This window comes from Panthera onca, chromosome C1 (genome assembly GCF_046562875.1).
Source record: "Panthera onca isolate mPanOnc1 chromosome C1, mPanOnc1 haplotype 2, whole genome shotgun sequence".
In the NCBI taxonomy this organism is placed as follows: domain Eukaryota; kingdom Metazoa; phylum Chordata; class Mammalia; order Carnivora; family Felidae; genus Panthera; species Panthera onca.
Window position 1 is genome coordinate 103345098 of NC_138346.1, and position 14329 is coordinate 103359426.

Sequence of the window (14329 nt, forward strand, 5' to 3'; positions counted from 1 at the left end):
CTCTATATATTCTAGATACACTTTTTTGATGGGTATGTGATTTGCAGATGTTTTTCCCCATTCTTTGGAGCAAAAGAAAGTGATAATTTATAATATTCCTTACTTGATCACTGATAGAACAGATAGCTAAAATCTTTATCTTGCTGGTTTTTAGACTAACAATGCATTCAGCAAACTTGACTTAATTGATTTATGTAGAATATCGCATCCAGCAACTCCACATATGTATGATTTTCAAACACACAATATAATTTTTGAAAAACAAAAGGAAACTTTAAAAATCTTCTGAACATTTGGAAATCAAGAAATACACTTCTAAATAAACAGTGGATGCAAATGCAGTCATTATTTCCACCCAGCACTCTGCTTTATTCTCAGATTCTTACCTACAAAGAATAAGGATTAGTTACCCCCAAATTTTTGGTTAGGATCAGTTAATGAAATAATGATATGAAAATAATCTTGAAAATACAATTTGAACATATGATATTAATTCCAAGGAACATTTTGGGAGCTAAATTTACATTTTTGTGAAGAATTTCTGACCTCTTAAAATGTTATAAAAGCACTATCTCAGGAGTAATTGCTAGTGTAATTAAACTGTCTTAATTTGTTAAATGAATGGTTTGAGGGCTCACCAAACATCTATTATCTTTTCTAATGAAAACCAGTGTTTATTAAACTGTGAGAATAGGATAAAAGAACATAATAGAGTTATAAGACACCTATGCCATGGGTCCTCCAGTTCAATCTCTGTTTTATAAGGATGTCAGTGTAATGTGAACTCTGTATTGCATAACCTTGTTACCTAAATGTAAAAGTAATCACAGAAAGTTTGGCTTTAGGATTTCAGTTAAGTAGAGGATGCTCTAAATTAACCCTAAAACAGTTCAAGTTTTAGGCTTGTTGTCAGTATCTTATTTCCATAGGTATTTGTAATAATAATGAAGATAATTCTAATGAAAAATAACTTTTGCCCTTCAGCGTTCCAAAGGAAAGGAAAGCTTAATGATGCTATTTTGATTATTCATTCATTCAATGAATATTTATTGAGCACCTTCTATGTTCCAAGTCCTGTTTATAGACACTGTGGATACAGCACTGAGTAAAGCAGGTAAAAAAAACCCAACCCTCATGATGCTTGCATTCTGGTGGGCAAGACAGACTATAAACAAATAATTGAGTATATCAGAATACATAGTAGGTATTCCATGGAAGTAAAGTTTACAGTAATAGGCAAATAGAATAGCAATCACCTGTGGAAGGGTTTTATTAGCTGGGAGGCTCATGAGGGAGCCTTCTTGGATTTTGAAAATATGTATCTTTGTGTTGATTACACAGACATATATATATGTATGTGTAGGTATATATGTAAAATTTTGAGTTGCGCATGTAAGATTTGTACATTTTATTTATTTTTTAAATGTTAACGTTTTTATTTTAGAGAGAGAGAGAGCGTGAGCAGGGAGAGGGGCAGAGGGAGTGAGAGAGAGAATCCTAATCAGTTTCCATGCTCAGCTCAGACCCCAACAAAGGGCTCTATTGCATGACCCTGGGATCATGACCTGAGTGGAAATCAAGAGCCAGATTCTCAACCAACTGTGCCACCCACATGCCCCTATACATTTTAATATATGTACATTATACTTAATTTTCTTTAACTAAATACATAACATATCAGATAGTAATAGATGCTGTGGTGGAAAATTACTTGAGAAAGGGGAGTGAGACCAACAAAGTGTGGTATCAGGGAAGGCCTCACTGAGACTATCAACAGATTTGAAGGTGTTATGCAGATGCATATCTAGGGGGGAGGAGACATCAATGAAAACCATGAAATAGGTTGCTTGGAAGTTCAGGGAACAGCAGAGAGACCATTATGGCTGGTGCAGTATAAGGTAGGAAAGAAGAGTATTGATTAGTTTAAGGTGGACTAAGGTTTTATAAGACATTTTAAACACTACAACTTTTAATTCTAAGCAAGACCAGTAGACAGTTTGAGGAGATAAAAGTCTTGGTGTGATTTACATTTTGAAAAGATAACAATGGTTGCCATTTGAGAGTATTCTATAAGGCACTAAGAGACCAGCTAGACTCTTACCATGATCAAGGTGAGAAATAATGGTGGTTGTAGCAGTTGGGTGGTGAAAAGTAATCAGATTCTGTATATATTTTGAATATGGAAGTGACAGCATTTACTGATGTATTGGCTATAGGATGTGAGAGAAAAAGGATTCAGGAGTGATTCCAAAGTTTTTGGTCTGAACAGCTAGACAGATGATGTAACTATTCAGGAAGATGGGAAAGACCAGGGAGAAGCAGGTTGGAAGGGTGGGTCAAGAATTAGTCTCACAACAGTCAAATTTTAGAAGACTTTTTACACATCCACACGAAGGAGGGTAGGCAATTCAGTGTATAGGACTGAGTTCAGAAGAGAGGTCTGGACTAAAGACAGACATTGGGAATTGTCAGCTCATAGTTAATATTCAAAGCCATGAAATGAGAGCACTCGGAGAAATCTAGTAAATACTGAAGAGAAAGGTCCTCAGAGCTGGAACACTTCAGAGATTAGAGAGATGAGGAAGAACCAGGAGGAAGCAACCGTATAGATAGAAAGCCTGTCTTTCAGACACGTGTGTGTCTTTGAAGAGAAGCAAATTAGGAGTGTTCAACTATGTCAGATGAGAACTGGATTAGACATGTGGAAGTCATCAGTGACCTTGTAAGAACAGTTTGGGGGTATTTTGATGGCCTAGGCTGATTACAGAGTATACAAGAAGGAATACGAGGACAGTAATTTTGAGAGGTTTTTGCCATACAAGACACAAGTAATAATAATAGCACCTAAATAGCATTTACTAAGTGTCCAACACCTTCTTTTTTTTTTTTTTTTTTTTTTTAATTTTTTTTTTTAACATTTATTTATTTTTGAGACAGAGAGAGACAGAGCATGAACGGGGGAGGGTCAGAGAGAGAGGGAGACACAGAATCTGAAACGGGCTCCAGGCTCTGAGCAGTCAGCACAGAGCTCGATGCGGGGCTCGAACCCACATACCGCGAGATCGTGACCTGAGCCGAAGTCGGACGCTTAACCAACTGAGCCACCCAGGCGCCCCCAACACCTTCTTAAGACTTTATGTATATTAATCTCAGTTAATCCTTACAGTATCCCAGTGAGGTAGGAGTATTGTCATTTCTTCACAGATGAGGAAAGTGAGACACAGAGATACTAAGTAATTTAGCCATACGATGTCTATTTCTATATTGAAGAACCAATTTATAGCTTCTTCTAAAACACTGTTTTTAACTTACATGCATTTGAAAACTTTTTGACAGATTGGTTAGAATAATCAAATAATTTAGAAATGTAATCTCTTGAAACAGAGAAAAGAGTTTCTTCCGTCAGAGTGGAGCAGTATATATGACTTCATCTGTGTCCCCCTAGAGTATTCAGATCACCCAGTGACTTTCCATAATTCTGCTGTGTGCTTTCACTCATCACATCTTGTCTAGACATAGCTTGTGTGTGTGTGTGTGTGTGTGTGTGTGTGTGTGTGTGTGTGATGTATCAGACATCTTTATGAAAGGATCAGTAGATAACTACCTGTGTTCATTTTCACTGAATAATTTGAGTTTGCCTACACTGTTAAGCCTACGTAAGGCACACAAACTTTTGTTTTTGAATTAGTGAATGTATATTATGCCTAACTACATTAAAAACATATAAACATAAACATTTTAATCATATATGCGGAAAACATAAAGCTAAAGGTTAAAAGAGAACATAATTTCAACATACATTACAGAAATTTTTAATATCCATATTTTATTTTATTCATAATATTCTTATTTTGTATTCATATTTCATATTCTAAGGATTAATTTTTTATGGACATGTAATTAGAAATATAGGAAAAAGATGAGCATTTAACAGGAGAAATACAAATGATTGATATTATGAAAAATTGCTTGCTTTTTCTAATCCTCTAAAATAGAATCCTGAGGGGCGCCTGGCTGGCTCAGTAGAACATGTGGCTCTTGGTATTGAGGTCATGAGTTTGAACCCCACATTTGCTGTAGAGGTTACTAATAAAAATGATAAATAAACTTTAAAAAAATCTAAAAAAATAAAATATAACCATGAAAATAACAAGGAGAAACCAATTTCATAAGATTTGCAAAAATTCAAAGGATTAAAAATATCCATTATTGGTAAGAGTATGCAAAGTGGACATTTTGAAACATTGTTGAAGTATAACTTGATATAACCCTTTTGGAGTGCAGATATTCATATAATCTTCAATCATTTCCATTTCTCAGATTCTATCCTGTAGAATATTTATATAAGTGTTTTAAATAGTGTGTTCACGAATTTTTATTACAGCACTGTTTGTAATAAAAAATTAGAAACACTAAATAAATGAACAGAAATGGTTAAGAAATTGTGATAAATCCATGCTTTGGAATAATATGCAGCAGTAAATAATTTACAGAATAAGATATCATATTTTTTGTTGATTAAAGAAATTGTGTAGTTATATAAAATATGTATTTATATTTTTTATAAACATAAACTATTAATAGTGGCTATCCCTGGGGAATGAGGCAGAGAAGGTGAGGGATGCTGTTTGACTTCCTGGTATTTCTATATTTGTTTGAAATATTTTAATAATTACAAATAATTAAAATTATTTTTATAGCTACCCTACACCACTTAAAATTAATGTTTCCCCCACCCATAATATAAAATTTTAGTGGGATTGAATTACTTTACTCTTAACCTGTGACAATAGACAGGCTAGAACATTAGGTAGTCTTAGCTGTGCAGTTTGTGTTTAGAACAGTATTCTCCAAAGGAAAGGAGGGAAGACCACTACAGGTCATGGAATAACGATAGGTTGAGGTATGGGTCAAAAATATTAGAATATTCATATTCATCCTAAATCTCAACCATTTACATTGTTATTTTTTAGCCTATTACAAAACAGATACACAACTGTGTACTGTATTTCAGGGAACATCAGCAGCTGCCCCCCAAGTCAAGAAGTAGATGTTAGCCATCCATTCCAGAAACCTTCTTTGTGCCCTGTCACGATAATAGCCCCTTCCTACATTATTTTTTTATGGTTTTATCACCCAAGTGTGCCTTCATAGATACTACAACTTGGCCTTGCTGTTTGTTTATTTTAACTAGATCACTTTAAATCTCTGTTAATCTCTGTTAAAATTTTCATGTTAAAGAACTGGGCCATTTCACCTTTAATTTGTCATGGTCTGGACTGTACTGATCATATATTAATGGTGTAACTCAACGTGTTCTGCTTTCTGTGTATTACTTGCAGATTGGCAGCTTGATTAAGGGGCATGTTCAGAGTAAGGATTGATCCCTTTTTTGTGTGATTTTATCAGGAGGCACATAATGTCTGGTTTTCACTTCTGTTTTTAATGTTAGTAGCCATTGATGTTCAGTGCCTGGATCCGTTAATTCACTGGAGGCTGCACTTAATTCTTAAGTCTTATCTTAAGTCTTTTGTTTTTATTTATTTACTGGGATAATTTTTTTTTTAATGTTTATTTTTTGAGAGAGAAAGAGCATGAGCAAGGGAGAGAGAGAAGGAGACACAGAATCTGAAGCAGGCTCCAGGCTCAGGGCTGTCAGCACAGACGCTGACGGAGGACTCGAACTCATGAGCCATGAGATCATGACCTGAGCCAAAGTTGGATGCTTAACCGACTAAGCCACCCATTATGTGTAACTACATAAATTACACATGTGGCTTGTACTGTATTTCTATTGGACAGCTCTGGTCTTGCAGCTGTCTCCAGAAGAACTCCCTGAAATGCAAGAAATGTTCTAGACCTGTGCTGTCACTCAAAAAGTGGTTAGTGTGATTGAGGAAGTGAAGTTTTAATTTTATGTCAGTTTAATGAATTTCCATTTAAATAGTTGCATGCGTTTAGTGACTACTCTTTTGGACATGCATGTCGGGTGGGCTGGGATCTGGTTAGAGGGGGTTCTGGAGTTCTGTCCCTGGGTGAGAAACTTGTTCATGTGGGCTAATGAATTTTCACAGAGAAGATAGACTCAAGGGGTGCCTGGGTGGCTTAGGCAGTTAAGCACCAGACTTAACCTCAGGTCATGATCTCCTGGTTCCTGGGTTCAAGCCCCGAGTTGGACTCTCAGCTGACAGCTCAGAGCCTGGAGCCTGCTTTGGATTCTGTGTCTTCCTCTCTCTGCCCCTCCCCCACGCACGCTCTGTCTCAAAAATGAATAAACGTTAAAAAAATTTTTTTTAATTAAAAATGCACAAAATCTTAAAAAAATATATGAACTTGATCTAGACTTTGGTTTGATTCATTAGAGAAACACGAAGAAGGCGTGAGAACCGCCTTAAAGAAATATGTAATTATGGGTACACAAAACATCACAGAACTGGCTTGATGAGAAACAGTTTTTTCTAGTTAGAAGGGAGAGATAAAGTGGGATGGGATGGCTGTTTAAAGGCCTACAGTGCCAAGCTAAACAGTTAAGACCTCTTCCTACTGGTGATAGAGATCCATTCATTTAACATTTAACAAATGAGTACAGTTGACCCTTGTACAGTGCAGGGGTTAGGGGCACCAACCTTTATCCCCCCAGTACAGTCCAAAATCTTCATGTAATTTCTGATTCCCCCAAAACTTTACTAATCGACAACTGTTGACCCAAAGCCTTACTGATAACATAGTTGATAAACATGTATTTTTTATGTTATATGTATTATATACTACATTTTTACAATAAAGTAAACTAGAGAAAAGAAAATGTTACTAAGAAAATCATCGAGAAGAAAAAATACATTTACAAGACTCTACTGTATTGATCAGTGTACATCGTCTATATACAAGATGAATGGTCTGTCAGTACCTACATCAATATTGTCTTCTATTATACAAAACACTGTAGATATTAAATGTATTACTAACACTAGACATCAAAAACGAAAAGTTAATGTGAAAAAGAAATACATATTTATTTACAGGAGTAACGATTCATACATTGATAATGGAGAAGCAGCGGTATGAATGCTATGTACCAATGAATGAATCATTATAAAATATTTATGGCCTACAATATTGCACTCATAGTCCTGATACAATATCGGAAGCATTGTTAATTTTTTTAAAAACTACTTACCGATGATGGTAGGCTAGTTATACAGTTTCTCCAATTATGAGACAAAGAGGCATACTGCACAGTAATGTAATTCTTTGAAAGCAGAATTATAAAACACTAAGCAAACTAACACATTACTAATTTTATATTAAATATCACAGACCTCATTCCTGTATAAGGATAGGCTATCCGCTTCCATATGAGTCTTGCACATGATGTTCTCCAGGCGAATACTTAGACATTGCTGATGATAATGGCACAGAAATGTTTCATACAGTTTTTCCCATATGGTCAGATTTCTGCATAAAGATACCCACACACATTCACAACAGATAAGTTTATAAGCCGAACAGCATGATGATTATTTGCAGTTCGTAGAGTGGTAGATTGTCATAAGGTCTTCATCCTCGTCTTCACAGTGAGTCGGCTGTGGAGGAAGAAGAAATGGGGTTGGTCTTACTATCTGAGAGGTGAGCAGAGGTGTAAGAAGCAGGGAAGGTGGAAGCGGGCAGGAGAGGTAGGCACACTCGGTGTAACTTTATGGAAATGCATTGTAATTTCTACCAGGCTTTTTTGCTCTTTGACTTCTCTAATAAAATTTCTGTACGGTTACTAGTTCCTCCACTGTCTGCTTTAGTTGCAGTGCTCCTATCATAGAAGGGCCCATGTTGCAAAAGAAAAGTCAAAAGCAGTCTTCAATAATTAACTCTTCTGCTGGGTTGTCCAGTGTCAGTTCATTGCTGCACTGCTTCTTCCCCTTCTTGCTTCACTGCTTCTTCCACTTCTTCCTCATCATCTAGAACTAATTTTGGGAGCACTCACCTCTATCAAGTCACCTTGTTAATCCTGTGGTGCGGTGCTCTTGAGTTTCTTGATAGGTCTGTATCATGAAACCTTTCACCTTCCATCTTTAATCCGTCTCATGATTTTCTTGACTGGCTCTGTAGTAAGTCCTGTAAAGTTATCTGGACACAGTTTTCTCCCCCAGGAATTTATTGTTTCGAGCTTGATGGCTTTCATGGCCTTTTCTGTAATAACAATGAATAAATAAACGTTTAAAAAAAAAAAAAAGAAAACATGTTCAGGCAGATACCCTTTCTCCTCAGTGATTTTCTGAATGGCACCTGGGAACGTGTCTCCTGACTCCTCAGCAGAGACTGCTTTTCCTGTTTTCTTGTCATTTTTAAAGCCAAACTTCTTTCTAAAATTATCAGACCATCCTTTTCTGGCATTAAATCCTTCAGGTTTAGATCCTACACCTTCTTTTTGCTTTACATTGTCATATAATGACTTTGCTTTTTCTCACATCATATTAGAGTTTATAGATAGAGGCATACCTTTCTTATAGCGGTCCATTACCCACAAAAAAGCTACATTTTCAATATGAGATGAAAAGGTACATTTTGCACCAAGTACCAGGTTTTTGTGCATGCTAGTATAGTTGCAGCAATGGCTTCATGAATTTCCTTTTCCTTTTTTACAATGGTACTCATGCTGGATTCATTTATCTTGAAACAGCAGGCAGCCACAATTGCAGGCCTCAGTCTATTAAGCAATTCAACTTTTTTCTTATGATGTCATGATTTTCTTTGCTTCTTGGGAACACTTCCAGCATCACTAAGGAGCACTTTTTATGGGCCCCATGATGTTACTGGAAGTTTATGGTATTACACTAAACACGTTGAAAATAAGCAAGAGCTGTGAGAAATCACTTTTGCTGCTAGATGCAGTTTATTGGAGAGACCAAACCGCACATGCAGAGATGGTTAGTGTCACACCATATTTTAAGCTGATGCTTGGCAACACCTGAGCTGACAGCAACAGGAGGTGACTATGAAATTATTACAGTGATACAGTATGTACTACAGGAAATGTTATGCAGTTATGATTTCATACAAATGTTTACATTTCTCTTGACTGTGAATGAGGCCTTGTACGGTCTGTAAGTGTGCAGAAGTTTTGATACATCCTAATTTTTTATAATATATTTGTGTGTATTGGGGCACCTGGGTAGCTCAGTTGGTTAAGTATCTGACTTGGTTTTGGCTCAAGTCATGATCTTGAGATTGAGCCTCACATTGGGCTCTGCACTGACAGTGCAGAGCCTGCTTGGGATTCTCTCTACGACCCCTTCCCTACATGTGTTTGTTCTCTCTCTCTCTCTCTCTCTCTCTCTCTCTCTCTTAAATAAATAAACTTAAAATGCATATATATGTATATGTATATATATATATATATATATATATAATTGTGTGTATTTTATGGTAATAAACAATAAAACAGAGTAGGATCTACATTTATTTTATGCAGTCATGGCATACCTAACTGAAAAAAAAAATTTTTTTTTATATTTCTAGGCCACAGGATTTGTCTGCAAGTTTTTTGAAATTGTTGCAAATCTATAAAATTTTACAAATCTATATTGAAAAAAAGTCTGCATATAAGTGGACCCACACAGTTCAAACCTGTGTTGTTCATGGGTTAACTCTACAAGACACTTTTCTACACACCTAACAACCCAATAGTGGAAAAAACAAAGGCCCTATGCTTTGCTACTTGGGTTCTACTGAAGAAGAGTAAAAAATAAATAGATTAAATAACATAATTTATAGCATAATATAGGTAGTAGTAAGTGGTAAAAAGAAACACAAAGATATTTTAAAATAAGGTGGTCTTCATGCATTTTCCTGTACATTGGAATTAGTAGCATTTGTGTCCATTAAGGACATAACACTTCTTTTTTTTTTATCTTGCTCACTTCTGGCATCACCTTGGAAATTGCCATTTCATATCTAGATAGCTATAATTTAAGAACTTGAGTTCCTAGAGAGCCTGAACATATTTTGCTTTTTTGTTTTTAAACATGTTTTTCTGCCAACATAGCAGCTTGATTGATTTATCTATTTGTTGAGTTTGGTATATCTCTTTAATGTATTGGTTCTTCTCTAGTGCTTGGTGATCATTGGTTGTATACTTCCTTTTGCATTTGTGATTCTTAGTCCACTTGCTTGTCAGCATTCTCTTTTTTATGGCCTGCTTTAGGTGATGGTGGAGGAGAGAAGGAAAATATTGCCGCGAAACACATGCCTATAATTTGCCTTTCTCAGTTTGAGGTTCTCCATCCATTCTGAGGATTGCTCTAATTTCTGTCCCCAGTATCCACACTTGGTATTTTAGATAAGCTGCACATACTTCCTTGTCCCATAATTCAGTCCAGACAGGGCAGGATTCTAGAGTTGGTAGGAGCTAATTACCTTAGCTGTTCTCTACCTGATCATCCTGACAGTAATTTGAGGGCTCCCTTTATTTCCTTCATCTGCCGTCTGTGAAACTGTATCTGTTGACTATACCTTCTTTCTGCCTCCATACAGAACTTTCTCTTCTGTGTTTAATTCAAGCTGTGGTCTTCTATAATTTTTTTCTCTCCTAAAATCTGATTTTATCCTCTTTATGTCTTTACAAATTTCTCAAAATGTCTGGTCTGTTGATTATATACATTCAAGCGGATTGTTTTTATGTATCTTCTGTGGTATGAGAGTGGGAGCAGAAGGAGCAATAGGAACATATATTACGTCTGCCATCTTGGTCCAAACTTATAATTGATATTTTTTAAAAAATGATTTAAGAATCCTAACAGTGTACAATAATGCTGGTTATTGCTAAATAAGTTGGTCATACAGTACTCAGTGTTGTGTTACTTTGGCCATTGGTATTTATTTTCCTGTCACAGAAGTTAGTAAGTTTTTTAATTTAATTAGAAGTTATTGAAACTACATTTTAAAGGATTTTTTTTCCTAGGGGCACAATTATAAAATCTTGATTATAATTTCATTAATTAGTTCTGTCTTCTGAGTATATGAATGGTAGGGGGTAAAGCATTGTTGCTAAATGCTAAAAGCATTAGCTTGCCTATAGGATGTTTCAAGTCAACTAGCAACACTATTTCAAGGTTGATTCGCATCTGAGAAATTAATTCAACATTTTCTCAGTAGTACAGATTAGCTATTCAAGTTGGATGAGTTATCATGAAAACCCTTCCTTTCCTCAAAGCACAGTTCAAATTTTCTTCTCCATAGTCATTCAAATTCTCCAACAGTTGTTCCCTACTCTACTGCCATGATTTTTTTGTTGTATTACATTAGTTATAGGATTTATCATTATATTGGAAATCTTGTTTTTTTATAGGTTACACTTCACTAAACTCTGAATTCTTCCATATTTTCTTTAATTTTGCAATTCTGACACTGTATTTACACAGCAATTAGGTTAGAATAATTTAGAAATGAAAGAATAGATCCTACTTCATCGTTCTACAGGGTGAGAAGGCCTTTGATTCCCTGTCTCAGAGAGTCAATTCCAGTTATACACTGTGGGGAATCCTGAGATCATTTTTTACTGTAGATAATGAATTTTAATATTCTAACATTTAAGTTTGATTGAAGTATGTTCTTTATCTTCGTGAGGTAAAAATTACTATGTGGGTTTGTAAATATTATGCAATTATGTGCTGCCTTCAGATATGTTACATTGTGTTAAAAAAATCCTTATCCTATTTTTAAAATATATATTTAACAAGAAAAGTCCAATATTTTAGATTTGTCATTTTCTTTTTTTGAAGGATCAAAGTAACAATGAAATTATGATTGGAGTGATGTCAGGAGGAATTCTGATTTATAAGAACAGGGTACGAATGAATACCTTTCCATGGTAAGAACTTCCATCAATATTTTTGCTTTTACCATTATATTACTAAATATAATAATTCATATTAAAGAAAGTGGTTGTTGAAGTATATTAATGTTGTCATGCATCTTATCCCACTTGAAATCTACTAGAGACTACCAAAATAATTAAATTGTTTATTTTAAAACTTGCTTAATCCAGACAGGGCAATATTTATAAAGAATACTACTTCATGAATTTTTCTCTTGGAGAATCTCTTAAATTTGCCCTATGGTATAGTAGCTAATACTGTCATGTTTACTCTGTGTCTTGCACCATGCTGACTGCCTTATTATTTTTTCATTTTTTTGAGTGTTTCAAAAAAAATTTTTAATGTTTTATTTATTTATCTTTTTTTTTTTGAGAGAGAGACAAACAAAAGCATGAGTGGGGGAGGGGCAGAGAGAGAGACACACACAGGATCTGAAGCAGTCTCCAGGCTCTGGGCTGTCAGCACAGAGCCCGATGCAGGGCTCGAACTCGTGAATGGCAAGGTTATGACCTGAGCCCATGTCGGACGCTCAACCAACTGAGCCACCCAGACCCCCATTAGAAGTTTTATTTTTAAGTAATTTCTACACCCAGCGTGGGACTCAGACTCACAAACCCGAAATCAAGAGTTGCATGTTCTGATGGCTGAGCCAGCCAGGCACCCACTCCATGATTGCTTCACATTACAGTATTTCCTGTAAGTGCATTAAGTGAGGTCCCATTTTATCGGTTGGAGGATGGTTGTGGTTGCTGCATCTATGATCTGCTATTACGTGGTTTAAATTGGTGCTAGGAAAGTATGGTGGCTCCATGGGGTTTAAAACTCCTGTTTTTTCAGTTTTACTGCTCTGCTGTCCTTAGCATGTTGTCCTCATTGTCCAGGATGACTCACCCTCTGTATCCCAGAACGAGGAAAAAGAAGAAGTAGGATCTGCCTCTTTCCTTTAAGGGGATAAGTTGAAAATCATAAAAATCACTTTGACCATATCTCTTATGCATTATATGAGCAGCTGCAGTTTTTTAAAATAAATGTAATGATTTTCTTTAGCAGAAGAAACAAATACATAAGAAATACATTGTATTACTCTGTTTCTCTTTACATCTCCTTTTAAAAGATTTGGTCCTGATTTTTAACTATCTGTGATTTTTATTTAATAGGTTTTTGTAACTAGTCACTTTAATAACACTTTAATAGAAATATGATAAGTAACAGAAGCAGTTATTTTAGAAAATTGCCACAACTTTGTTTAAATAATAACAATAAACTTCCTAGATGGGTCACAAAACCATACGAAGCATAAAATATAAAAATTGATGAACATCATGAAAATTAAAGACTTTTGCTCTTCAAAAGAGACTCTAAAGAAGATGAAAGAGAAAGACACAGTCTTTTGTAAAATATATATTTGATAAAGGGCCTATCAAGAATATATAAAGAACTTTAATAACTCAGTAGTAAGAAGACAATCTGATTAAAAAGCAGAGGCAAAATATTTGATTACACGCTTCCACCAAAGGAGATACACAGATGGTACATGAGCACTTGACAAGATGTTCAGTCATCAGTGAAATGCAGATTAAACCACAGTGAACTACTGCTCACACACAGAATAGCTCCACTTAAAAAAAAAAAAAAAAAAGTGACAATACCAAATGAGGGCAAGAAGCAAAACTCCTTAAATCTCATACGTTCCTGGTGAGAGTGCAAACTAGTACACCAGCTTTGGAAACAGTTTGGCAGTTTCTTTAAAGTTAAACAGAGATTTACCATATAATCCAGCATTTCTGTTCCTGGAAATTTACCCAAGAGAAATGAAAACCTAAGTTCATATGAAGAGGTTTACACTGATGTTCCTAGCTACATTATTTATAACACCACAAAACAGAACTGCAGATGTCCATCAGTTGGTGACAGAGGATTTATTTCCACAATCAATACTGTTCAGCAATAAAAAGAAATGAGCTATTGATAACACTAAACCATATGGATGCCTTGGCCTCACAACTTTATGCCAAGTATAAGAAGCCAAACACAAACATATTCTTTGTTTCTATTTATATGAAATTCTAGAAAACACAAATTATAGAGACAGTAGACCAGTGGTTGCCAGGAACTGAAAATAGAAGGAAGCAGTTGACTGCAGAGGGACACAAGGGAATGTTTTGAGGCGATGGAAATGTTATGTGATGATTTTGGTGGGTGGTAGTTACATAACTGACTACATTTGTCAGAACTCTCTGAATTGTTCATTGAAGTTGGTATATTTCATTATATATGTCAATTACACTTCTACAAAGTCCATTGAAGAAAATTAAGCATCATTTAGTGTTTCATATCAAATCTTTTATATGTTTGCTATATATCATTCGCTATAATTCAAACCATGATATGTTCAGAGGAGGATATAAAGACATGGCACCTGCCTATTAGTGGACACACAAGAATGGATTATACAATTA

General features: G+C 35.3%; 1 protein-coding gene across 8 annotated transcripts in view; it reads left to right on the top strand.

The window, feature by feature from the left end:
* PTPN4 (protein tyrosine phosphatase non-receptor type 4) overlaps positions 1-14329 on the top strand; it is a 217401-nt gene that overhangs the window by 124499 nt on the left and 78573 nt on the right. For all 8 annotated transcript variants that reach the window (XM_060625472.2, XM_060625474.2, XM_060625476.2 and 5 more), the window contains one exon: positions 11775-11863. In XM_060625472.2, coding sequence (XP_060481455.1) covers positions 11775-11863 — 89 coding nt within the window. The remainder of the gene's footprint in view (positions 1-11774; positions 11864-14329) is intronic.